The sequence below is a fragment of the Ixodes scapularis genome, unplaced genomic scaffold (genome assembly GCF_016920785.2).
Source record: "Ixodes scapularis isolate PalLabHiFi unplaced genomic scaffold, ASM1692078v2 PGA_scaffold4__175_contigs__length_147842914, whole genome shotgun sequence".
Classification (NCBI taxonomy): domain Eukaryota; kingdom Metazoa; phylum Arthropoda; class Arachnida; order Ixodida; family Ixodidae; genus Ixodes; species Ixodes scapularis.
In genome coordinates this window covers 110,701,972-110,728,156 of record NW_024609879.1, presented here as the reverse complement: position 1 = coordinate 110,728,156, position 26,185 = coordinate 110,701,972, and the positions used below count along the sequence as shown (strand labels likewise).

The 26,185-nt window shown below is 47.6% G+C and overlaps 1 protein-coding gene across 1 annotated transcript in view; it reads left to right on the top strand.

The window, feature by feature from the left end:
* Positions 1 to 24,802, top strand: part of LOC8029029 (RAC-beta serine/threonine-protein kinase) — a 33,409-nt gene extending 8,607 nt beyond the window's left edge. Inside the window, exons 3-5 of the mRNA XM_029980957.4 lie at positions 580 to 691; positions 6,993 to 7,959; positions 24,512 to 24,802. Coding sequence (XP_029836817.1) covers positions 580 to 691; positions 6,993 to 7,959; positions 24,512 to 24,742 — 1,310 coding nt within the window. The 3' untranslated portion in view covers positions 24,743 to 24,802. The remainder of the gene's footprint in view (positions 1 to 579; positions 692 to 6,992; positions 7,960 to 24,511) is intronic.
* Positions 24,803 to 26,185: the final 1,383 nt, after the last annotated feature.

The window sequence follows — 26,185 nt, the reverse complement described above, 5'->3', positions numbered from 1 at the left end:
TGGCTCAGTGGCCACGATATCCGACTGCCACCGTACCGATCCAGGTTCAATCCCCGCCGGGGCTCAAACGTTGTACATTAACTCTACACAAAATCTTCACGTGTGGCGTACATGACACTTGCTGCGACGGTTGTTACAATGCTCGTTCGCGACAGTTTTCTCGTAGGAAGCGCCACACAAAATGCATTCGGTGTTTAAGAACATTGGGCAGCATGTTACTACTCTTATCCTCCAATTGCTCCGACGCCGGCAGCGCGACGTCGGCCTGGCGAACTACGAGCTCGCCAGGCCGATCGGTCGCCTCCCCTCATGACCCGACCCCGCTCCCCGCACGTGGGTGTGGGGACCGGGGTCGGGTCATGAGGCCGAACGCAGCACTCAGATTCTAACCGCATCCACACTCATTATCGCTGCCACAACATCAAAAGTTTAATGCACGGCACGGGCTTCGACTATTCTAGGCGGTGTTGGTATAGTGAGCAAAAAGCCCAGTTTGGAAAAATATTGAGAAAAGAAAAATGCAGTTGTTGACGAGTTTCTTTAAAAGGGTCATACGACGCTTGCTTCACCCTCTCGTAGGCTGCCAGCTGATGAAGTCGGACCGGCCCAGGCCCTTTACCTTCATCATCCGAGGGCTCCAGTGGACCACCGTCATCGAGCGCATGTTCAGCGTAGAGTCTGAGGAAGACAGGTGCGATGATTCATACGTGCCGTGCCAACACCCCTTCAACACAACCCCGGGGTTGATTCAACACACCCCCGGAAGTTTTGCGGTGTCACGAGACATAACACCATCAAGGACCTATAGCATCTAAACCAACGTTTCTAAGGCACTCTGGACGGCCCGCAAAAGTCGGTTTCTCAGGGTATCCGAAGGAATGAGCTTACCTCATTCAAAAGAAAAAAAAAATCCTGTTCTGGGCAATCAATGCCACCACTTCACAGACGATGCGCGCGTAGTGACAAGTGCTGCCGACAAATGGCGTATGTCACGTTGATAAGGCGCCGGCCGACTCAGGTTGATAGCAGACAATCTTGCAAAAGAACCCGAATTGGCCGGGGCTCTCTCTACGCGCCATACACCATCTGTCGGCAGCACTTCTTTCTATGCGTGCATTGCCTGCAAAGTGGCAACATAAATTGTACAGAAGGGGTTTTTGTTTTTTGTTCTTTCAAACGAGGTAAGTTCATTCCTTGATTTTTTTACTGTAAACTTCCACCACCTGCTTGCAGCTCTGTAGTAAATTGCAGCAGCATACATTGAAAAACCAATTTTTGCGGGCCAACCAAAGTGCTTTAAAAGCATTAGTTTAGGTGCTGTATAGGTGCCACGCATTTATATTAAATGTTCCATCCTCGTTTATGTGGCCCAAGCAATGTTAATAATGCACCAAAAGTAACATTCCCGAAGGTAACAGAGCGAAAGGCTACAACGATTACGACGTGGAAGTTCAGTTTAATTTGTTACACGACGTTGCAGCGGGTGACGACCCTTTCGTCGGACGATTGTATCGCCGAACGTTTGGCGAATTGTGGAAACAAGCTCCACAAGCTTCTACCGTGGTTCGTAAATGTTCGTGATTTGGAAACTTACTGTCACACTATGGGAGGGCTTTTTCCTGGGGACGAACCGAATTAGCGGGGGTGCATCGTCTCTTCTGTTGCGGGGATTGCGGCGACGTCAGAATGTCGAGCTCTGGTTGGCTCCAGTTGAAGGATAGTGGGTAAACCCCAAGGCAGCTTGCTTCAAGGTCCACTTACCGTATTTGCACGAATATAACGCGACCACGAATATAACGCGAGGGCAGGTTTTGATGCCCTCAAAAAGAAAAAAAAATGATTACTATTATAACGCAAACCGAAGCCGCGTCAATTTCTCGCACTCGGGGGCATAGCAGGTGTGAAAAGTCAATGGAAATAGAAGAAATATCAGTTTATGTTTTGACTGCACTCATCCTCACTGCTCAGGTCCTTCCGTTTACAATCCACTCGAGGACTATGCAGATAAGCAGCAGCACGGCACCTGCTTGTCTGGTAGTTCCTTTTTCTTCCGTGCAAGCTTCTCCGCAGCCCACAATCTAAACAAGGCACGAAACAGAAGCACCAACACACAAACACCAGATCACTCTGGAGCAGAAACTAAACAATGCGCACCAGAAAAAAGACTGGTGAATCCGATACACGATCACACTTCTTGTTCTGGTCCCTCTGCATAAACAAATGCCTCGTGTTGCAGGATTGCGTAAACACGGTTGGTGGTCTTGGCTTGGCTTGTGTTGACTTGGCCCGGCTTGGCTTGGTTTGGCTCGAATTGGCCAGTGCCCGCGTTCCCGCATGGCGCACGCGGGCGCTGAGATTTTGCGGCGTATAAAAATGCTTTTTTCTGTTTTCTATTCGCCCCTTCACGTGGCCCAATAGCTAATAGATTCCCTTCCACGCACCCACTTCTTTTCACACCGGGTATTTTGCATTGAGCCGGAGGGATGGCTTTCACCTCCGGCTTTCTCCAGACTCGCGCGCCTCGTGGCTGAACTCGATTCCGAATATAACGCGAGGTGCGTTTTGGAGCACGTAATTTCGAAAAAAAAAAGTCCCGTTATATTCGTGCAAATACGGTAATGTCTTTCAATCGGAATCAGTCGGAGCTCGGCGTTCTGACATCGCCACAAGAAGCGAACGAACTTAGGCTCCGCATATCGCCTAAAAGACCAGGCCTACGCACATCATCATTGGTGGATCCTCGACCCGACTAGAGCGGCGAGCTCGCCGAACCTCGACACAAGTCGCCGCGTCTCGGCAGACATGTCCGTCTTGGCCAACGTTGCACCCGTCGCGAGTCTCTGCGAGACGTGCCGACGCAAGCCGGGTGGTTCTAAGTGGTGCCGGTTCGACGCCGTCGACACAGAAGGCGAGCGGTAATGCTGGCCAAGCAGACATTGAAGGCGAGAACGAAGGATTGGCAGTCTCTTTCGTCGCCGCTACCTGTAACTGGTGATGCAGTCCCGTCCCGGTAGTGTGGACGCTGTATGGGCCCTACCTGGGAACGTTAACTTTTGAACCGCTCACACAATCGGCGTGATATTTGCAGGTGATGCTTGTAAACATATAGGTAGAAGGAGGGCATGCAATGGTTCAGCTCTGTGAACCAATTTTATGAGGTCGAACAGTCGAACCTGGATATATTGAATTCAAAGGGGATCGTAAAATAGTTCGATATATCAATAATTTGATTTACAAAAATATGTTAACTTCGGCTTAAGCTCCAGTTGAAATATCCGCGTGTCTCTGCTAATACCGAATGCTGCAACAAACGGGACCTCACCATGTGGAGTCTTTAAAAGCCGCTAAATACAGTACAGCTTAGTTGATGAAGATCACAAACACCGCCGCGTTTACGCGACGGTGTTTGCTATCGTTTATGCCTGGCCATGACCTCCACATATCGCCGGCAACAAGACACGCAAATAATTTAAAAAAAATGAAAAAGCGAGTTGCATAAAAAAAAACAGAAAACCTCATCCATAGAATAAAGTTACGCAACAAAAATGACACCTCTCTAAATTCAAGCAGCAAAAAAAAAAAAAAAAAAAAACGAAACAAAAACGGTTTGATTGCTCAACCGTTGTTGTCGACACACTCGACTTGAGAAAAACTTTTTTTTTTTTGCTTACTTTAATTTGGGGCTAAGGAGTCGCGCAGCGGTGTTTGGGGAAAGAGCGCATGCTACCGTTCCAACAGCGGGCACTCCCTGCCTGCCTCCCTGCACGCGCGGATGCCCTTCTCCTTGCATTTGCCATCCTCCCTATTTTTTTACGGTTGCTTTTGGTTGCTTTTTCTTTCTTAGAACTGCTCTTTCGCTGCTGCATATCCCCATGCGCGCGCGTATGCCGGATTGGTGGTCTGCCAGCCCCGCAACGCGAGCTATGTGCTCGCGGCCAGCACAAGCCAACCGTGGGAGAAGGGAAGGGTGTTTCTGCTTGGTTTGCTATATCGAATGTCCCCGCCGCCGTGGGAGTTCGATACAGAAAAACGAGGCTCTTATACTATTATGTGTGATTTTCAAGGGGATGTTTGGACTGTTCGATGTAAGCAATAATTCAAAATATCGGGGTGTGATATAACCGGGCTCGACAGTTTACCCCCAGACCGAAGTAAAGCATAACTTTGCATGGAATCTGCTCAATTAATCTGTCGTTGAGAAATGGTGTTGATAACCACATACTTTTCTGGTGGAATGCATACTGGAATACCTGTTGCTGGTTACTATGAAAAAAAATTTCAGAAAATGTTTATTTTTCAGGTAAAAAAAAATATGGAAAAAAATTTTTCACATTTACCATGTTTTGCAAATTACAATTTTTCATAGTAAAGGAGCATGAAAATGCAAAATCTAAGTTCATAGTAACTGGCTCCATGAAATTTTGGCATATAAGATGCAAATATTAAGTCTCGATAGTTTCATGCTGAAACAATTGTTTTATTAAGGTGGGATTTATGCTAAAAAGTGGATTGGAGAAAAAAGCATTCAAGGTGCTCAGACTTTGAATGTTTTCCTTTAGCATTGGTGAACGGAACATAATTTATAAAAAGATAACTATGCAGTGTAAACAAATGAAACTTTCTGGGAATACTCTCTTGATGTTGGCAGATGCAAATGAGTAATTTTTCGAAATCAACTTTCGTGTCTGAATTTTTTTTTTCGTTAGTGTCTCCCATTTCAAAAGGCGCCTAAAAAAAACGGTTTCTTTTTTTAATATTGTGGGTGGGATTTCCGTGCCAAAAAAACTAATCTTACGCGAAAAAAAAAAAAAAAATATTTAAGAGCAATATTGACGGCGCAAGACGCGATTTAGTCGGTAGTCACCTCCTTTCCACTTGTTTTATCTCTTGGCATTTCGGACACATGGAGGAGAGATAGATGGGCTTCGCCTTCGCGTTGAGGTGGAAAGAGAATTACCATATCGTTGAGCAAATGACCATTCCATGACGTCATGGACTTTGTGCACAAAATTTAAAATAAATCTCTCGCCGTCAATATTCTAAAAAAAGAAAAACAATATGCATAAAGCTTATTTTTTGACAAGTTTGTCCCAACTAGACTGTTTAAAAAAAAAGTATTTTTCTTTTCAGGGTTTTTTTAAGGTAGGACATCCAGGTAGAGAGGCAAGAATTTTAAACCTGTAGTTTAGATTGTGCACAGCTAGTTCGGGAATGAACTGGGTGCATAGATGCATTGTTGTCTCTCTATTATGAACCAAAACTTTCTTGTGATTAGCATCAAAAGCTTTTTTAAAAAAAAAGTTCATAATGTGCTACAAAAACGGGAGCCAGAGTTTTATTGTCGTTAATAGTTCCTTGCCTGTCTTGAGAAAAAAAAATTATAAGACCCCTGCACTAACAGTGGCTTGGTTTCTCTTCGTTATTGTCTATGGTCACGGATGACAAATCCATCTGCAACATCCACTGGCCGTAAGTACACCACTTGTGTGTAAAATGCAACGCTGGTTATTATAAAGCAGTAAAATATATGTCGGGCATCGAGTGGAAGTGGACAGAATGCGTCCTACTAGTAAGAGGCCCCAAGTGTTCATGTAGATGAAAATGTTTACTATCTTGGCTAGAGGCACCCAAATTTTTGCAGCCATTTCACCAGTTTGCAATTCGGTGTCGGTAAGACTGATACATTGACTTGTATGCACAAGCTACCGCTCATTATAAGGGGTATAGCCGCTAACATTTATCCATCCATTCAAGTCCAAATAGACTTTATGTTTAGAAAATCTCCTTTGTTGTGGCAACTTTGGTTGTGGCACACGTCGTGCATGGTGTTACCGGAACTTTTGCGCATGATCCCTTGAAACCACCTTTACAAAGAGATGTCCGGGAAAAAATACTTTGAAGTGCTTATTCCCGGCTATTCGACCGACTTTCAATTTATCAAGACGTCGCGCCTAAAAAAAAGATGGTGCGCAGATTGCAAGAAGTATGTGTACATGTCATTCACGCTATGGCAATGTACTGCGACCGACCAACGTTGTGATGGACGTGGGGCCACTACTTCGGTGCTGTAGTTTCTGGTACCGGCCAATCGATCTTCAAGTGCAGAACATTAAGCGGGAGGGATATAAGTGCGGTGCAGGCAACTTTGTCGTTGTCTGCTTTACACGCCGGAGATGCAGGGAAAGAGAAAATGCAATTGGGTGTAGCCACGTGACTCCAGCCATCTCTTCATGTTCATGTTCCGTTTTTGAGTAGTTGAATGTTTTTGCTTTATTAAAAGTATATGTGACTGTAGCAAATGTCTTCATTTCACTTGCAGGTAATAATTACTAAACATTTAAGGGAAATGTCTGCTTTAGAAGTATAAGGTGGGCCTGTAATGGCAGACATACACTTTTGCTCGTTTCCTCCTTTCCCCTCTCTTCCTTTCACCTTGCCCCAACGCAGTTTAGGAGAGAAGGGCACTTTGAGGACTTTCCTCCTGCAGAAAACCAGAGTCGTATGTAGGTCTTTAGTTGACACATTCCCACCGCTCGAACCAAGGTTAATAGATCAAAGTAAGTCTGTTGTCGAGCTTCCTAAAACACCTGGCATTTCTTTGTGGCACATCCGCTCGATGGAACTTCCTACGCTATCAGCCCAACCCATACAGACAGAAGCAGCAGAATTGGTGGAACGTCGAATGCACATTGCCTTCTTCAGTAAAAAGTGATTCTACATGGTGAACATAATGTTTGCACAAAAAGAGTGTAGTTCAAAAAAGGTTTTTCTTCATGGCCCGTGGGAGCGGTGCCGCTGGTGGTGCTAGGATCAACATCGGCCCTAGCTGCTCATGCGCGGGCAACGGAGAAAGGCCTTTTTGGAACGGAGCTCTTCCACTGAGCTTTTCGTGTGGTAGATCTAAGAATGTTGGCTCAAACGGCTCGCACGAGGCAGGGATTGGACGGGTGTCGCAAGACAGCGCCGCAACAACCGGCTTCGTTCACATGCAGGGAGGACTGGGTGCGGGCCATCCAGCTGGTCTCGGACCAACTCCAAGTGGACGAGGACGTGGAGATGACGGAGCCCCGTGACGAGATGGCGCTGCGCGACAAGTTCAGCGTGTCCACCCGAACCTACGCCAGCGGCAACCGCATCAGCCTGGACAACTTTGAGTTTCTCAAGGTCCTGGGCAAAGGCACATTCGGCAAGGTGGTGCTGTGCCGCGAGAAGGCCACTGGCGCCCTCTACGCCATCAAGATCCTCAAGAAGAAAGTGGTCATTGACAAGGACGAGGTGGCCCACACGTTAACGGAGAACCGGGTCCTACGGAGCACCAAGCACCCGTTCCTCATCTCGCTGCGCTACTCGTTCCAGACGGCAGACCGGCTCTGCTTCGTCATGGAGTATGTCAACGGCGGCGAGCTCTTCTTCCACCTGTCCCGGGAGCGGGTCTTCACCGAGGAGCGGACACGCTTCTACGGCGCTGAGATCCTCCTTGCCCTCGAGTACCTGCACGGCCAGGGCATCATCTACCGCGACCTTAAGCTTGAGAACCTTCTCCTGGACAAGGACGGACACGTCAAGATCGCGGACTTTGGGCTGTGTAAAGAAGACATCGCATTTGGGGCCACCACCAAGACCTTCTGCGGCACACCGGAGTACCTGGCACCCGAAGTGCTTGAGGACACGGACTACGGCCGCGCGGTGGACTGGTGGGGGCTTGGGGTGGTCATGTACGAGATGATGTGCGGCCGGCTGCCCTTCTACAGCCGGGACCACGACGTCCTCTTCGAGCTCATCCTGGTGGAGGAGGTCAAGTTCCCCAAGAGCTTGAGCCCCGAGGCAAGGCATCTGCTCGCGGGGCTGCTGGTGAAGAACCCCAGGCACCGGCTCGGCGGGTCGGTGAACGACGCAGGCGACATCAAGATCCATCCGTTCTTCCGGTCCATCAACTGGGACGAGCTGGCCCAGAAGAAGGTAGGTGCACTCTTATTGTCTTCTGGTACCGACACAGTGGGGTTTACTGTCGTCACGGTACGTCTGCTTGTTTTGGAGTCTGTCTAGTAAAAGAAATGTGGATATAGCGAAGCAAGACTGAAATATGTTTGTAGAATTGGTGCAGGCATTTTAAATGCTGACGCACGGTAGTGAAGACTAATGCCAGGAAGGTCTGCTGCGGAATCATTTTGTGGTAAAGACTCGCGGAGTGTGGATGTAGGAAGGGAATTTTGAAGTATGCAGGTACTTAGTGGTGGGTGTAAACATTTCAGTGACTGATGCACGGTAGTAAAGACAGACGCCGGGGAGTTCTACCGTAAAATATCTATGGTAAAAACTGGTACAGTTAAGTTTTTGATGTAGGGAAGCATAGTTGTATGCATATGATACTAATGATGACATTTGTAGCCTCCACCGTTGTAGCAAAAAACTAGCGACACGAGTCGTTGTGGCAGAATGGGGAACTAGGTCTGGGTATAAAGTAAAATCTGCACAAAGCTGCCAACAGGTAGCACTAACGGTGCCAGTCGCACAAATTTGCACGAGCTGTGGCTGCCGCAGCTTCCCCTCCCCTTTTTCCCTCCCTCCTTCCATTCCCCGTATTCTACGTTCTGGGCGTTCGTTATTCTGACTCTGCTGGTTCAATTGCGATTTTCAAATATAGCTTGTTTGAGCCCGGAGCATTTGAATACAGCTTCTGTGCTCAACAGCTATTTTCAAAAGACGCATGACCCTGCAGAGTTACAGGTACACGCCATTATATCAAACAACAAAGAAATCTGCTAACTTTTTCATTCGTATTTCCCAAAGAGCAATACAGTTTTGCAGGCACTGCCCTTGAGGCATCCACAACTGTATTGTGGAGTTGTTGAAGGGTATTGTGTTGAAGCCTGCTCTCGGAAAGGTGAACTTCTTCAGATAAGTAGGTAACTGCATCATTCTGCAGATATGTAGAGGAAACAAAGCCTATCTTCACTCCATGTACGGTTGCTTCGGCACGTCTAGCGAGACTAATTTTAAAAATTTTCGGGAAGGTTAGAACTTAAATCAAAAAATAAATATGTCTTTATAAAAAATTTAAAAAAAAAATGTTTTTAGTTTTATTTTTTATGCACTATGCAGCTATAACTCACCTGCAGTGAAAGAAAATTCAGGGTGCCAGTCTTCCGCATACTTCCGACCGCCGCATCCCAGATGAGTGTGCCTGCTTCGAGCGAAAACCAAAATGGTGCTTCTTGCAAAACGTTGCACATACTTCTAGCGATCAAACAGCCTCGTAGGAAGCACAGACGGCAAAAAAGATTCTCGAGTTTCGTTGTTTTGATTTCGCCAACTTCCCGTCGGCGCATCTGAGCCGTCTGCGCTTCTTCGCAACGAGAGCAGGGGGCATAGAAAACTGTTGCAGCAGCCACAGGTAGAAATTCAAATGCTGGCACCGCAGATTATGCCACCCTGTTGGAAGAGGGGCTTCCCAATAGACTGTTTCCATAAAGCCCTGCATGCAACAGGCACGCGTTGCACTCTGGGAACTAGTTGACCAGGGAGGAGAGTGGCATGGTTTCGGTTTCGATCGACACGTCGACAAGAGATGCATACAAGTATGCATACATCGAGCTCGCGCCTTTACATTAGTGTTGTTGATCAAGAAGTTTGTTTCGTGCGTCCATAGACGAAATATAACTTTTTTGCAATTACTGTTTTCTTAATACGCCCGAGTACGCGAGGTAAAACTCGGAGGCGCCATTGTTATCACAGACTTGCTTTCAGTGCGTGAGCAATCGAATGAATCAGTCACACACCCGTTTTTAGTGTGCATGTGGTGCTCATAGTTTTTCTACCAATTCACTATTTACCTTGTGACTCACTTTTGTAAGAAGTTTTTTTTTTTCTCCTCTCTCTGCACGTGCTTTCTACGAGCGTGCATAGATGCCTAGTTGTAGTAAACCGTGTTTCCCTGTTCATGCTCTCGAATCACCGCTTTAAAAAGTTTTGCACTACAATTGCGCTTTGGCACCAGTTCGTGTAAGCTTGAGGTACCTGGCGCCCACCTTACTTTGCAGCAAGCCTGTGTTTCCTGTCCTCATCTGTGCGCACAAAACTCGCGTTTGCCTTTTCCATTCTTTTTTTTTTTTTTTTTTATATATTTTATCTTGGTGCGTATCGGCGCTGATAACTTATTAGAACCAGGGTGGACAAAAATAATGATTAAAAAAGAAAAATCTGATTTATGTGATTTATATTAGATTTTTGTGATTTAAATTGCTGATAAGCTGCTCTAACATTTTCTGCTCCTAATCTGCTCCAAACTGTTATGTTGCTAGTTAAGCTCAGAAGAGTGGTTTAAGCAAACTGTTTAATAAGTAGCATACGGGATCAAAGCCGCAGCTATGACCAGTGTCCTCAGTTTTCTTCCCGTCAGTTCCAAACGCAACAGCGCGTGCCACCTTCTGCGAGCGTGCTCACTGGATGTCCTCTTCCTCACATCATAACATGCCCCCCTTCTTCTTTTTTGAAGATGACGCAGTGCGAGTGCGGCACTTGTCAGTCTCTGTATCGTAGCGGCTTCACCACGACGCGTCCACTTCTTGTTGTTTTTTGGTTATCATGTAGTGATGCAAAACTATCGATAAATTGACTATCGATACTATCGATAGTTTTTCCAAAACTATCGATAGTGTCTCAGAACTATCGATAGTTTTTCTATAGTCGACTATCGATAGTACTATCGATAGTTTTTCGATAGTCGACTATCAATAGTGCTATCAATAGTTTTTCAATAGTCGACTATTGATAGTACTATCGATAGTTTTTCTATGGTCGACTATCGATAGTACTATCGATAGTCGACTATCGATAGTTTTTACTATACTGGCGGCTAACGATACTATCGATAGTGCTATCGATAGTCTTGCACCACTATAGTCCGTTACAACTCAAGAAGGTAGGGCGAAGGTAAGAAGGGCCGGGGAGGAGGAAGCAGACGGAACGCTAAAGAGAGAAGGAGGTTTCCCCATCTCTTCTCCAGCGTTCCGTCTGCTTCCTACTCCCCGGCCCGCCTTATCCTCGCCCTACCACTCGCCTCCCCCTTCTCCTTTTTTCGCCCAAACTCCCATCTTCGTCATCACTGAAAGCTGAACCAAAGTTGGGATGGTAAGTGCCTGGGCTAGTTGGTGTCCTGTTTGAAAAAAACTAAAGCGATAAATAGAGAAGAAGGAGCGACACAAACTACTAGTGTCGCGAAACTATCCATAGTAAACTGGCGACAGTACTATTAATAGGTTTACGATAGTCGACTATCGATAGTTTTTTGATAGTCGATTAACGATAGTTTTCCGATAGTCGACTATCGATAGTAGTCGACTATCGATAGTTTTTATTATCGATATTCAGATCTCTGGCGACTATCGATAGTGCTATCGATAGTTTTGCACCACTATAGTCCGTTACAACTCAAGAAGGTAGGGCGAAGGTAAGACGGGCCGGGGAGGAGGAAGCAGACGGAACGCTAAAGAGAGAAGGAGGTTTCCCCATCTCTTCTCCAGCGTTCCGTCTGCTTCGTCCTCCCCGGCCCGCCTTACCCTTGCCCTACCGCTCGCCTCCCCCTTCTCCTCTCCTCGCCCAAACTCCCGTCTTCGTCATCACTGAAAGCTGAACGAAAGTTGGGGTGGTAAGTGCCTGGCCTGATTGGTGTCCCATTTGAAAAAAAATAATAATAAAGCGATAAAAAAAGAAGAGGGAGCGACGCAAACTACTAGTGTCGCAAAACTATCGATAGTAAATCGTCGACAGTACCATCAATAGGTTTACGATAGTCGACTATCGATAGTTTTCTGATATTTGATTAACGACAGTTTCCCGATAGTCGACTATCGATAGTTTTTCTATAATCGACTATCGATAGTACTATCGATAGTTTTCCGATAGTCGACTATCGACAGTTTTTCTATAGTTTTCCGATAGTCGACTATCGATAGCTTTTCGATAGTTGACTATCGGTAGTACTATCGATAGTTTTTCGATAGTCGACTATCGATAGTACTATCGGTAGTCAGATTTCTGGCGGCTATCGATAGTACTATCAATAGTTTTGCACCACTATTATCCTGTTGACGCAGGACCTGATACCTTGTAGATGCGTCGTCGTTTGAGACTGTAGGGACATAGTCTTCAGCGGCTTCGTTTGAAAGTGTAGGGAAATAGTTTTCAGCTGCTGTATTCGTTTCTGCTGTTCCATGTGCTTCTTTGATGTGGTACCGTTTGCGCCTGTAGGTGCGTCCTTCTTGTCCTTGCACCGTGTATGACCTCTCACTCGGGCCTCTGTCTAAAACCACACCTCTGTTCCAGTGTCCCCGTTTTTTAAACCAAATTTTCTGTTTTGGCTGTAGTGGCAATAGTGTCTTTGTTTTTAGGTCACTATGGCGGTGCTGCCTCGCTTGTCGTTGTTGAAGTGTTATTTCAGTTCCTCTGTCGTTATAGATAGGCAGTAGGTTATCTGGCAGAGTTGGTACCAGTGTCCTCAGTTTTCTTCCCATCAAAAGTTTGGCTGGTGATTTTAGTCCATCCATAGGCGTGCTGCGGTAATCCAAAAGGACTGTGAATAGGTCCTTTCCATCTTCCTTCGCCTTTATCAAAGAATGCTTGACTGTCTGCACTGCGCACTCTGCCAGTCCATTGGATCTTGGATTGTACGGACTGGATGGATTATGGAATACATCCCAATCACTCAAGAAGCCTCGGAATTCGGTCGAGTCAAAAGGGGGTCCATTGTCGCATACTACTTCCTCTGGTATGCCAAATCTTGTGAAAGATGCCTTCAGAGCGTTAATAAGACCTCTGGCAGTTGTTGATACATTGTTTGAACATCGATGTACTTACTGTAGTAATCAATTAAGAGAAGATATGAGGTGCCATCTAAGTGAAAGAAGTCCATGGCAATGTTTTGCCAAGGCCTTTCTGGTAGTTGTCGATCAGCCAGTGGTTCACGTTGGTTGTTCCTTTGGTGTCGTTGACAGATTTCGCAACGCGTTATCAAGATTTCGATATCTTTGTTCATAGTTGGCCAATAAAGACTCTCTCGGGCACGGTTTTTGCATGACACAATACCCCGATGAGCTGCGTGAAGTCGCTCAAGGGCACCAGGTTGAGAGGATGCTGGCAAAACAATACGCCCTCCTCTACACACCAACTGGTCAACCAAGTGCAGTTCATCTTGAACCTCGAAGTAGGGCCGCAGTTCTGCCGATACTTGGAATTTGTGTTCTGGCCAGCCTCGCTGGATGTATTGCTTCACAACTTGAAGCGTTGGGTCAGTTGCAGTCTCGTCCCGTATTTGCTGAAACTTTGTCGCTGTTGCTGTTGCACGTATGCATACATTGATGGGTTGCTCGTTTTCTGCCGTGTGCATTACCTCAGATGTATCTGGGTCTCTTGAAAAAGTATATGCAAGCGTCAGATACTTTCCAGGAACATATGTCAGTTTGACATTGTAATTTTGCAGGCGCAGGAGGAGTCGCTGCAGTCTTGGAGATACTTGGTCGTAGGGCTTTTCCTTAAGTCCAATGAGTGGCTTGTAGTCCGTTTACCTCCACTTCACGTCCAAACACATAAAAATGAAAATGCGTACTAGCGAACAGGACTGCAAGTAATTCCTTTTCAATTTGCGCATACCGCTGCTGTGGCTCAGTCAATGAAGCGGATGCATAAGCGACAGGTTGTCCATTTTGCAACAACACTGATCCAATGCCATAAGAGCTAGCATCTGTCGACAGAGTGACTGGCGTGAAACTATCGAAAAAGGCCAAAACTGGTGCCTTTTTGAGCAACTGTTTAATATGCTCAAACTCTCTTGTCATGTTGGCATCCCAGTACCAAGATGCGTCCGATTTTAACAAGTTTCTCAACAGTGCCGTTTTTTGCGAGAGATCTGGCAGAAACTTCGTCAGATAAGTAATCATACCCAAAAATCTTTGCAAGCTTGCCTTGTCTGTAGGGGCATTGAGTGCTGCTATAGCTTTTACTTTTTCGTTGTCCGGTGCAATTCCTTTGTCTGTGAGAGCATGTCCAAGGTATTTTACTTGACTCACTCCCAGCTGAACTTTATTTGCGTTGAACTTTAGGTTGTGCTTTCTTGCCAGGGTGAGGACTCGATGTAGTTGTTCCTCATGCTGATGGGGATCCTTTGCTGCGAGTAGAACGTCAACAAAATAAGGCCGAATGTCATCGTGTTCACGGAAGATGTCATCCATGGTCCGCTGAAAGAGTTCTGGGGCAGTTAAGAGACCGAATGGTACTCAGAGGAACCTGACGGCCCCATGGTGTGGCAAACGTGCATATGAACGAGCTGGGCTCATCCAACACCATATGCCAGAATGCTTTACTTGCATCAAATAGTGTGAAAAGGTTGCAGCCGCTCAGTTTGCTGAACATTTCTTCTTGTGTTGGGATTCGGTAATGCTCGCATCTGATGGCTTCGTTTAGCTTGCGAGGATCCAGGCAGATCCGTTTGCTTCCGTCTTTCTTTGGGATTATCACTATTGGATGTACCCAGTCAGTTGGCTCTGTCACTTTGACGATGATTTCGTTGTGTTCCATCGCTTCCAATTCTTGCTTCACCCGAGCTTCAAGTGCTAGAGGTATTTTCCGGGGTGCTGCTATGCTGGAAACCGCATCTTTCTTCAATGTAATCTTGTACGTCCCAGGAAAACGACCAATACCTTTAAATACATCTGGATATTCCGACAGAATGGCTGTGAAGTTGGTGGGACATGCCGCCGTTGCTGAACTTGCAACCGTTACATGCTTGACTCGCCTCACAAGGTTAAGGTCAGAGCACGCTTGTATGCCAGGGGTTGGTTGAACTTCAATGTCCAGTAGGTAAAACTCCAGTACATAACTTCTCCCCTGGACGATGCAGTCAATGGTGCATCTCCGAGAAACTGCAAGGTTTTCTCCACTGAAAGTCAACACTTCGACTTTTGTGGGCACGATTGTTACTTGACACCTGCATTTGTGCAGCAGAGAGCTAGAGAAAACATTGGCCTCTGCACCAGTGTCAAGCTTGAAAAGAATTTCATGTCCATTAATGGACACGCGTTCGTACCACCCTGTTTCTTTTGTTGGTCCAATTGAACCAACTGCGATGCCTCCCAAATGGATGGTTTCATTGGGGTCATTGTTCATGGACGAGTTGGAAGTTTCTTCTACTGCAGAAACACGTCGATATCCGTAGGTTTTCTGCTGTGTCTGGTTGCACATTCGGGAAAAATGTCCGAATTTTCCACAGAAAAGGCAGTGCTTTCCGTAAGCTGGACAGTTTCGGGGTTGATGGGAAGTACCACATTTTGAACATGAACTTTGCTGTCGGTTGCTGGATTGGTCTTTTTGTGGTTCGGATGGCTGATACCTTCGTTGCGCTGCCCTGAAGCTAGATGACTGACGATAGAGTCCGTCAACTCTAACCTCGTCTTCAGTTTTCTGAATATCATTCACATGTTTTTTTTTAGATTTCAGCTGCTTTACAGGTTGAAATGATTTTGTCCAGGGTTAGACTCGGTTCACGAAACAATCGTTCGCGCAAAGCCACGTCTCATATCCCGATGATGATACGATCACCAATGAGCCTGCTTTCTTGAGCTCCGTAGTCGCATTTCTGAGCCTGCAGTTTTAGCTCAGTTACAAATTCGTCAATGGTTTGTTCTGGCTTTTGGCTCATTGTGTTAAAAAGGGCTGTCGCTTGGGTGACGCTTTTGTAAGGTGCATAGAGTTTATCAAATTCGTGCAGGATGTAATCTACTGCATTCTCTCTTTGCCCGCTTTGACCATCTCCCGTTGGTTGCAGAGGAAAGGTTTTGCGTAATTCGTCTTGCCTGAGGTCCAAGGCAGTGGAGCAGAAAAGCTTTCCGAGTTGAGATAGGCTTGGGCGCATATTCGCAGGCTACCTCGAAGATAAAGTAGGATGATTTCCACTCCTCCCATGCTCTTGCTGGGTCGTCACCAGGCTGGAACGGACTAAGATATTGAGGTGGGCTAGTTGGATATGCACGATGTAAAAATTAACGGAACGGAGCCGGCGGTTGTAGGAAAGCAGATGCCATCTTGTTGCTGCTGTTGCTTGTTAAATTTAAAATATGGACGTTCAGCTGCTCACCACTTCTGACACCATGTTATGTTGCTAGTTAAGCTCAGGAGAATGGTTTAAGCAAACTGTTTAATAAGTAGCATACGGGATCAAAGCCGCAGCTATGGCGATTGCACGTCAGTTCCAAACGCAACAGCGCGTGCCACCTTCTGCGAGCGTGCTCTCTGGATGTCCTCTTCCTCACATCATAACACAAACTGTAGACTTTTGTGCTTCGAAGTTGCTCCAAAATGCATAAACTGCTGCTCCAAAACAAGAATTTTTTGTGCTCCTAAGCTGCTCCAAAATCCAGATTTTTCTGCTCCAAAAATTGCTCCAAAACCTGTCACCTGTCTCACCACTGTAAGTGGTAAAAACGTCAATGCAACCGAAATGTTTTGCACGTTTGGACTAGAAGACGCTGCCGCGGAAGCTCCAATCAACTCAACAACATTTACCTGACAACGTGCGCGCAGTGCTCGAAAAACGAAACCGAAAGAAGATGAGTCGGGAGGGCGAAAGCTTTCTCCCGTCTGCCTGGAGAAGGAGGAAAACGTCTCGTTCCTCCCTTCTTCTCGTGTCCGCTTGGAGGCAGGAGGAAGACGCGCCGTTGCTACCCGCCCATACGCACATTCACGTTTGAACGCGTTTGAGTGCGTTGCGGCGTCCTTGCGCCCAGTGGCGGTCGCTTGCGGAGCGACGCGCGCCTACCCGCAACGCTCCGTAGCGCAACTCTTCTAGTACACCATAGCGCGACGCAAGCGACTAGAGACTCGCTCAACTTTCCGAAGCGTTGCGGTGCGTTCGACCAATCAGAAGCCGAGAGTGGAGAGGAGGGTGACGTGTCCGCTCGCCCCACTCGGCCGACTCAGCGAGACGTATCCGGTTCTCCGCCCGTAGAAGTTGCTTTTACGATTTGGGGATAGGTGGGGAACGTATTTTCCAGGGCTGCGATGGTTCAAGCTTGAAAAAACGTCGGGGAAGCCGGCAGGATTGTCTTGAGGTCGAACACTTCGACGCTGTCGATGTGCGTCGCCATGTTGCCTTGGATTACTAGCAACGATAGCGCGTGCGCGTACAAGTTTGGCGCAAGCGCTCTTCGCAACGCAACGCGTCCGCTTGCCGCTATGGAACGCGCCGCGCTCAAACGCGAACGTGCGTATGGGCCTTTGCATCGGATGGTAGCGCCGCTTGCGGGAGCGGCCGTGGCGGAACCAGAGCATTCTCTAGTTTCGTCCAAGGTTTTAGTTTCCGCGGGGCGGCTGATTAGGTCGGGTTGCGCTAGGGACCTTAGGTTGCGCATGTCGACGCGCTCGGCCGTCGTTTGATCGCGGATTGTCTGTCGGGAGTCGCCTTGGGGTATGTGGGACAAAATGTGCTTGCTCGACCGTGTCGGCGTGGTCAAAGGAATGGCGTGCCCTTGCGCTTCTCGAACTTTGCGTCGCTCGTCGCCATCTTTCTCAGTTGGGGTGCGAACGGGCGCGGCCATACAGAAGGCGTTTCACAGCCCGGCAGACAAAGATGGCCGCGCGCAGAAGGCGACTTTCGCAGCCCGCAGGGCGTTTCGGCAAACTCCTGTCGAAATTCAGTCTGGCAACTTCGGTAACTGTCGTCGACCGAGTTTCTGGTATACATCTGTCCACGCTAATGGCGAACTTTCGGTGCCGGTGAAGGGATGAGGTGAAGACGGGCTGGCCCCAGTATGGAGCCTGGCCAGTCAAGGCGCTAGTCGGCTATTTTGTTCGATATGCCCACGTGATGAGACATGAGCTATCTTGTACGCTAAAGCATTTTAGGGTGTCATGTGAACCCCTGAAATTTTTGCCGTCGGCACGCGCCAGACATTTTGTAGGAACGAAATAGTGGACGAAATACCGTCAGTGATGGATACAAGCGCCGCGTCAGCGTTCCTTTCGGACTCGAGTCTTTAAAACTCCCTAAAAAGAAAGAAAACATTTTTTAACAGTCTAATTAGGACACGTGTGTCAAAAAAAAAAAAAAAATAATAATTGTACGCGGAAGACATACGTTTTTAGAGCAATATTGACGGCGCGAGACGCCATTTAGTCGGTAGTCACCTCCTTTCCACTTTTCACGTTGAGGTGGAAAGACCGAATGACTCTCTCGTTGAGTGAATGACGAATGACCATTCCGTGGCGTCGTAGACTTCGCGCGCAGAATTTCAAATAAATCTCTCGCCGTCAATATTGCTCTAAAATTTTTTTTACGCGTAAATTTTTTTGACCCACCCAAACTGTCTAAAAAAAAGGTTTTTTTTTTTTGTGTGTGTGTGTGTGTGTATAGGGGGGGTTAAGAAATCTCTGAGCACTTACACACTCGATCCACGAGCCAATTGATAAAGTGAACTTTATCGAGAATTTAACCAAAGTCCTTAAGTGCGGTTTCACTCAGGTAGACGCCTCGTGCAGACTATAGTAGTCTTTTAAACTTATATTTTAGCCACTGAATTTCTTAAAGGGCCTATTAAGCAAGTGAGGATATCCTTTGCCGCGCACCAACGTTGCTTATTAAAGGGGTTATGACGCTCCAAAAATAAAATATGAGATAATTATACCGCTAGGACCCATTTTATGGGCCTATAATCCTGCTAATTTTGTGTTGAAAATGGCGCGATAGTTTCGTGGATAAATCGATTACTGTGCGGGTCCCTCGGAGGGGCAGATCCAGGCGGAGCTGGAAGTTGGCTACGTAGTCAGCCTCCAGCGCGGTGTCTCCTTGCACGCACTCACAGACTTGGCTCTCTTGGCGTCTCGAGCCTCAGCTTCTTCGTTTACCTTCCACGTTGCGAACATGCGGTCCGTGACGATTACGTCTACGGCATCGCTCGCCTTGTCAAAGTGTTCGCAATTAGAGTAATTGCTATCAAGAGGTGTTGGAAGCTGTTCATTTTGACTGCGACCCGCTGGAGAGCAGCTCCAGCGACGACGAGTTACGGACAAGCTCCCCGTGGTCACCGTCGTCCGTGAATTTCTCGCAGGCGCATGCAGGGTGGAAGGTCAACGGGTCGGGGTTGAGAGCGAGGGTAGCGTTCGGGTTACCGAGTTCCGTGAGCCGTTTTGATCGTACCGCGGCGAGGAGAGCTTGGGCGATCATGAGGGCGCTGAGAATGAGAGAGCGTTCATGGTCACGTGGTTTATGGACACCATGGTGTGACTAACTTGGGCAGTGTTGCCTGGTCGCCACATGAAAATGATAAAAATTCGTAAATTGATTATTGCAATTACCAGAGCTCTAAAAATCGCGTAACTTGGTGTATATACTAAGTAGCCTATGAGCATTCCATTTCAAGAATAATCTATCAGTTTAATTTTCGTGTCATTACCCCTTTAACGCTGGCCCCGGGTGGTTGGCTGACATTCTAGTGTACGGGCTCTCGCCTTTCTGTCATCGCCTCGCAAGCCATCCGGGGTTACATTGCTCTTGCAAATAAAGATTATTATTATTATTATTATTATTATTATTATTATTATTATTATTATTATTATTATTATTATATGCATTTCCAGAGACATGTTCTTTCCATCAGATTAGCCTTTCCGTGCATTTCTTTTTATAACAAAATAGCGCGCGAGATTTAAAAAAAAAAAAAGATGTCTACGTGATTAGGATTACAAACATCGCAGGTCGCAAGCGAATAGTCAGTTTTTTATGTTTTGTTTTAGATTGGGAGAAAAAAAATCTTGGGAAATTGGGAAAACGAACAGCAGGAGAAATCGTTAAAGGGATACTTCAACGAAATTTGAAATATTCTCGTCGTGTTCAAAAATAGGTTGTTATATGATCCACAATATCCGTAAATGACAATCGCACGTTTGTATTTTGAGCCTGGTGGCTGTATTGTTCGTTATAAACGGCCCACTCTGGGAAGCGCTCGGAGGAGGCCCAGCGGAGACCACGTGACATCCAACGCAATCGTGACGTAGGTCGTCTCAGGACGAGCAAAGCTACGGCGAGGCTGATGTCGAGAGGATGGCCTAGTCGTTCCAGCCACCGAAGCGGCTGCTTTTGTACGAATTTTGAGTGACGGGTTAATCCTCTAAATCTTCTAGGGGGACAATAGCGACTTCTGCGACACACAAAAAGCATTCTCGGAAAGAGGGGAGTTCCTCCTTTCCCTCTTCTCTCGTCGTGGCCGGAGGCGAGACAACCTCCGTCACTAGCTGTCAAGGTTCCTAGACGGGCATTACAAGCGAGGCGTCAGCGACATCCACCAGGTGCTCTTTGCTAATCGTTTCATTCGTTTTAAAATTCATTTTCGTGACTTTTTTAACAAGATATTGGTATGTTCGATGTGACGCTGCTCCTTTGATCACATATAGACCAAAAAATGAGCGCCGAAATTTCGTTGTAGTACACCTATCTATTTGACTGGTTTTCTTTCTTTTCTTTTGCGTAATGGATTTGCGTAAAACGCAAATCCATTGATTTGCGTTTTACGTCCGATCGTCAGCTCACATGGCGAACAAATGTTTGGCGATTAGTTGCTGCGTTTCCCGGGTGGGACGCTTCTGTCTAGCCAGCCGTGTTGGTCAGGTGGACTATAGGTGGCGCAAGCCTCCGCCCGATTTAAAGGATTCAGCCGGATCCACCTATTCATCCGTGCAGAGAGTCTAGATTTAAGAGAGGGAGCAAGTCGAGCCATGGAGGGGGCGGTTGCAATGTAATGGCGGACGCCTCCCGCGCATTTTGGTCGCTAGTGCAAATGCGTTGCGTTCTCGCGTGGCGAGGAGGAATGCGGGGACGGAGACGCTTGCGGACGTTGAACGCTTCCCTTACCTGCTGGAAGCTCACACTGCAGACGCGAGTCGTAAAGCACGTGACCACGGCAGTCGGAAGCACTTTAGAATCTAGGCACACTACCGCCTAAGAGACCATAAAGGCAATTTAATGTTTTTATTTATTTTTATTTTTTTTTTAAATAAGGTGTCAAATAAGGTGCACTGGGGCCTGGCATGCCACACAATTTTTTCTAGAACGTTGTGACTCTTTTTTTTGTACCTGCACATAAATTTGCGGAACCGAAACAAACATTCAGATTTCTTCCATTTTTCGCCTCTGGAAAGAGAAGTGACGTCAGGGAGCACTGTCGGCATCGGTAGGATTTAGTGCACATTCAGTGTGGTTCCCGTGGTTCGCTCTAGTGCACGGCGGTCTGTGAAGAAAACCTGGAAGAAATGGACGACAACGCCGCGCTTTCCTCAGACGCGGGAACTTCATGTTTTTACCCAGACTCCGGCTGACGTGAAGGTGCTGCTCAAAGTCTTCTGATCGGAAATGCAACGAACAAATCCTGACACCGCTGTCCACAGCTCTACGCAAGACGACGGCGCGCAACCAAATGCTGCGCATTGCTGCATCGGTCGGCAGTTTATGCAAACTAACGTCGCCCGATCGACCGCACGTCTTTAGCCGACCTTTCGCGCAACCTACTACTCCACATAAACGCGGCATGATAGGTGAGACACCAGTTCGCAAAGCGAACACGAGACGACGCTCGAAACCAAAACCAAGAGTCCGCCGCCCCCGGCGCTCGTACCTCTTTTCCTTTTTTTGTTTTGTCCATGGTTGCTAAATGCTTTTTACGTGCCCGAGGTAGCAGTGCGGGATGCGTTCAACCAGTGACAAACGGAGGGATCGCTTCAGATTATGCTTTTATACACGGTATGAAACCTATGAATTCCCAACTACAACTTCAAAAGATTATCCAACGTTCAAATAAACTTTTTTCATCACATCTCACCACCGGAATCGAAACCAAGAGCGCGTCTATCGTTTGAACCAATCGCCAGACGAGGAGTCCGTTGTCGTCACGCTTCGACGGCGCACTTTAGTTCACCTTTCTGCCGCCGCCTCGGTGGGGTCTCAGGCATCGTTCCCGGCGCTATTATTACCGCGCCTGTTTGCTCGATTGGTGCGGCGCCCAAACTTCTGTTCGGGCTAGAACTTGGTCAACAGTATCTGAGACGTGGCTGACATCCATTTCAATCGTCGAATAAAACTTCGAAACTGCCTTCATGGTCCCTTTAAGTCGTTGGCTTTCTTTTCCCCCTGATTGGCCGGCGCGGAACTGGACGCTTCTTGGAAATCGTCACTGAAAATTGATGCTGATTCACACTGGTACCGAAACACTCGTGTCTCGAATGTCGCGTGCCAGGAATCTCCGGGAAGTGTTAGCGACGCTTAACAAGTCATCGGACACCCGGTGACTTGTGGCGCAAGCAGACGTCGAGGTTTCGTAACGTTACGTACGAGAACGGGGCTGTGTAAACCCAAACGCCCTCGAGACGCCGAAAAAGTGCCCATTGAAACGTCCACAGAAGCACCGAGAAACCGCCTTCGTGTTTGCCGACCTTCAGTCTGCTGGTCCCAGTGGTGGGTCGCCTGCGGAGCTAATCCCAGAAAGCTGTCTGTCCGTGCGTTTCCCCGCTAAATTTAGCGGAGAAATTGACGTCAAACGATGAGGTTGTCACGTGACGTTACGTGACGGTGACGCCACGGCTTGGCCCCCGACGTCGGGTGACGTGACGTCAATTTCTCCTCCAAATTCAGAGGTGAAATGGTAAACAGTAGAGAGTTTTAGTAGATCGCACCGATGCCCCCGATAACGATACGATTAATGCGAAAAGGCGGCGGCTGGGTATGCGGTAGGGTGCATTCAAGCGAATTCTATAAACAAGACTGCTGTCTTCGCGAACCCGTGAGCGAAGTAAAAACAATATCCTTCGACGACAGGATGGATGCGATCTCTAATCGCCCCGTGTATACTGTTAAAACTTGGTCGGTCTGCGAGCTTTGAAGATTGATGGCCGTGATCCACTTGCGATTTGATGTCGGCTCGCCGTCACCGTTGTGAACAAGATTCGGTCTGTTTCTTCTGGCTCTGCGACTTTTCAGTCTGCTATACAAATAACAGGTTTTATTTATTTATTTTTCTTGGCTTGGGATTGTTGGTTGTTACAACGGCTTTCGTTTCGCGTCGTCGCAGCTCTGAAATGTTGAGGTCGCGACAGCTGGCCACCCTCGCTACGCTGACTGCAGGTTCTGATTTTGGTCACCGCGAGAACGAGATTCGATTTGCTTCTCGCTGAGTGAGCAGCATTCGGTTCGTCCGTTGCGAAAAGCGTCATTCGCAGACGGACGTATAAACCTGACGGCTGGGCCTTGTCTTCGAGGTCGTATTGTGTGAAATGGCCCTTTCCCGTGTATCTATACTCGTTTGTTACATCAAGAAAAATTTTCAGTTTTTTTGCGCATTATTGACGCGCCGCAAGAAGCAGTTCTCGCAAGATTGGGTTATCCGAGGAAGAAACTGTGTTTTTTTTTTGCGTTTGAAACGTCTCGATAAAATAGCGGTAAGCTAAGCTAAAATGTTGCTTGACGGTCTTTTGAAAGGGGTTTATTCGACCCTTTTCAAAAGTTTATCGGGCAACATTGGCGGTCGCCATTGCTTGGATACGAAGCGCCTGATTGGATCCGAGTCGTCGCCGAATGCTGACGTCAGCACTCGTGGCCAATACGAGCTGAGCCGAGTCCTCGCCAAACGCTGACGCAGGCTTCGTGTCCAATAGATGCTCGAAGTGTGTGATCAAGCAATTGCGGACAGGGGTTGGCACAGACTTTTGAAAAGGGTCTATTCAGTACATACAGGAGTAAATCAGTAATATTCCCCAGGTAATAATACTTTTTTCTTTTTTTACTGCGGTATTTTAGGGGAACACATCCCGCAATTTGACGAATGCTTATTGCGGAAATTTCGCTGTGCTAGCCGAGATTTCGGTTGCACGTCAAAAGATCCCCCGGGTCAAAACGCGTATTTTCGTGGGCCACGTGCTTGAATAGTGCATGTGCGTGATATTCTGTTAACATAGGCTTATTCGTGCATGCTTCGATTTGTCGCTTTATTTTTGTATTTGCTTTAAAAGGATCCGTCACGAGCCGTTGACTATGGGTCCTGTTTTGTGTACTTTTTTTTTTTTTCCATTTGTATCGTTGTTGTGCCTGGAAATGTACGTATGAATCACTGGCCAACTCTGCTATGCCGAGCGCAAGTTCGCCTGCTTCTTGCGCATGAAGTTGCGATAGCGTCAGAACACCGAGCTCTCATTGAATTTGATTGGAAGGATAGTGGGTCGACCTCAGTGCGTCTAGCCTTGGTGTTTATCCACTGTCCTTCTAATCAAAGCTCGACGTTCTGGCGTCACCGCAACTCAATGCGGAATAGGCAGGCACAGCGCAAGCGTACCACCATGTTCTCGCAGACGATACCACGCCACGCTTCACACGGTCGCAAAATCTGAGTTATTAAAATCTGAGTTTAATAAAATTCTGGGCTAAAAACAGAAAGTTTGTTGGGGCGTGAGGGTCGCTTGACTGGGGGTCCTTCCGTGCGCGCAGGTGACGCCGCCGTTCAAGCCGCAGGTGACGTCGGACGTGGACACGCGCTACTTCGACCAGGAGTTCACGGGCGAGACGGTCCAGCTGACCCCTCCCGAGGCCGGGCCCCTCAACTCCATCTCGGAGGAGTCCGAGCAGCCCTACTTCCAGCAGTTCTCGTACCACGGCAGCAGCGGCGCGCTGGCTGCGGGACGCCACTCGGCCACCGACCGCCGGCCCGTGCTATCGTGAAGGCGCGCTGCCCCTCTCCTTGTACATACGTCAATAAATGTCCTCCCCCCTTTTTTTGGACGCACGCCCCCCTGGTGTCGACCGAACCGAACGGGTGTCTCTCGGTGGGCCCGGTGCCGGGGTAACGCCGACTAGGTTTGACCAGAGGAAAATTGGCGACTACCTCGCCGGGGGGAAGAGGCGGGGGGTGTTTGTAATTTTTTTGCCTAATCCCCCAAAGGTCATCCTGGGGATGTTCCACACCCCCTGGTAATAGTTACGAAATTGCACTTTTGGTTCTTCATTTCTAGGCTAGGTGGCGCAAGCTACCACCCACTATGAAGTTCAGCCGTTAGTATCCATACATCAAAAAAGATGTGTCCTGCGATTTTACAAATCAACCAATACACTGTTTACACACCAGCCCGCGTAGGTGTTGGCACTGCGCGTGCGCGGAAACCATATTCGCGAGAGAGGAAGAGATTAGCTCAGTTACGCTGCTTGCAAGAGCAGTACTCCGCCGCCTCTCCCCCAACAATTCGCCTCCCGTCGTTCGACGCGCCGCCATGTTTGAAGGACGGCTGCTGTGGTTACTGGTTAACTGCAGTGTATTTCTGAGGAAGTATGTTTCGAAGAACAGCGCCTAGATGATGTTTCACCCAACGTCCTTTGATCCATACTCCGCGTCAACATGTATGCGCTACATTACCAAGGCTAGCGTATAGGTGCCACAGTGCTGCAGCCCCGCGCTGCTGTGAGAGCACGTGACGCATTCCCAAGCGCTCGAGTAATAAACACCCAATTCACACGGCAGCGTAAAGGTACGTGTAGTAAAGGGAGCTGGAGATAGTGACCACACTGCGCAGAGAGGTCCCTTTCGCTAAGGGAGGTCCTTTGCTAAACGGAGCTCGCCAAGCTCCCTTTACAGCTACAGGGAGTAGCCTCGGACCCACGAACTCAAAATAAAAATCACATATATCTCTTGTTTAATGCATCGTAACAAATTGAATATATATAAGTAGGAAATTACTGTGAACCCAAATGTGATGGAATAATACATAATCGAGGAACGCATACTCCAGCTAGCGGGCAGCAGCAGCAGCACGTGGAAAATGGAAAACAATGTCTGCTACGAACCCGCGAACGCGATGGACCACTGCGAGTTCTTTTTCAAGGTTGTAGACGAGTCCATCCCTTTCGATGGCGGGACTGGCGTAACCGTGAGACTGACGTAGTTCGTTTCTGCCGGGCACAATTTATCTGCTTCAGTGAGAACTTTGCGGAAGAATGGAACTGCTAAACAGAAGAAGGTCGCCCACCTCGCAATGGAAACTCGTAAACGCAGATGATTTAGGGCCAGTGTGGCCAGACGGGTCGGACGTTTTAAGGCAAGGCTCATTTAGGTGCGACCTTAGACTTAGAGAAGAAAAAAAAAAACGTGCCGCCAAAGCAAACACGAGCAAT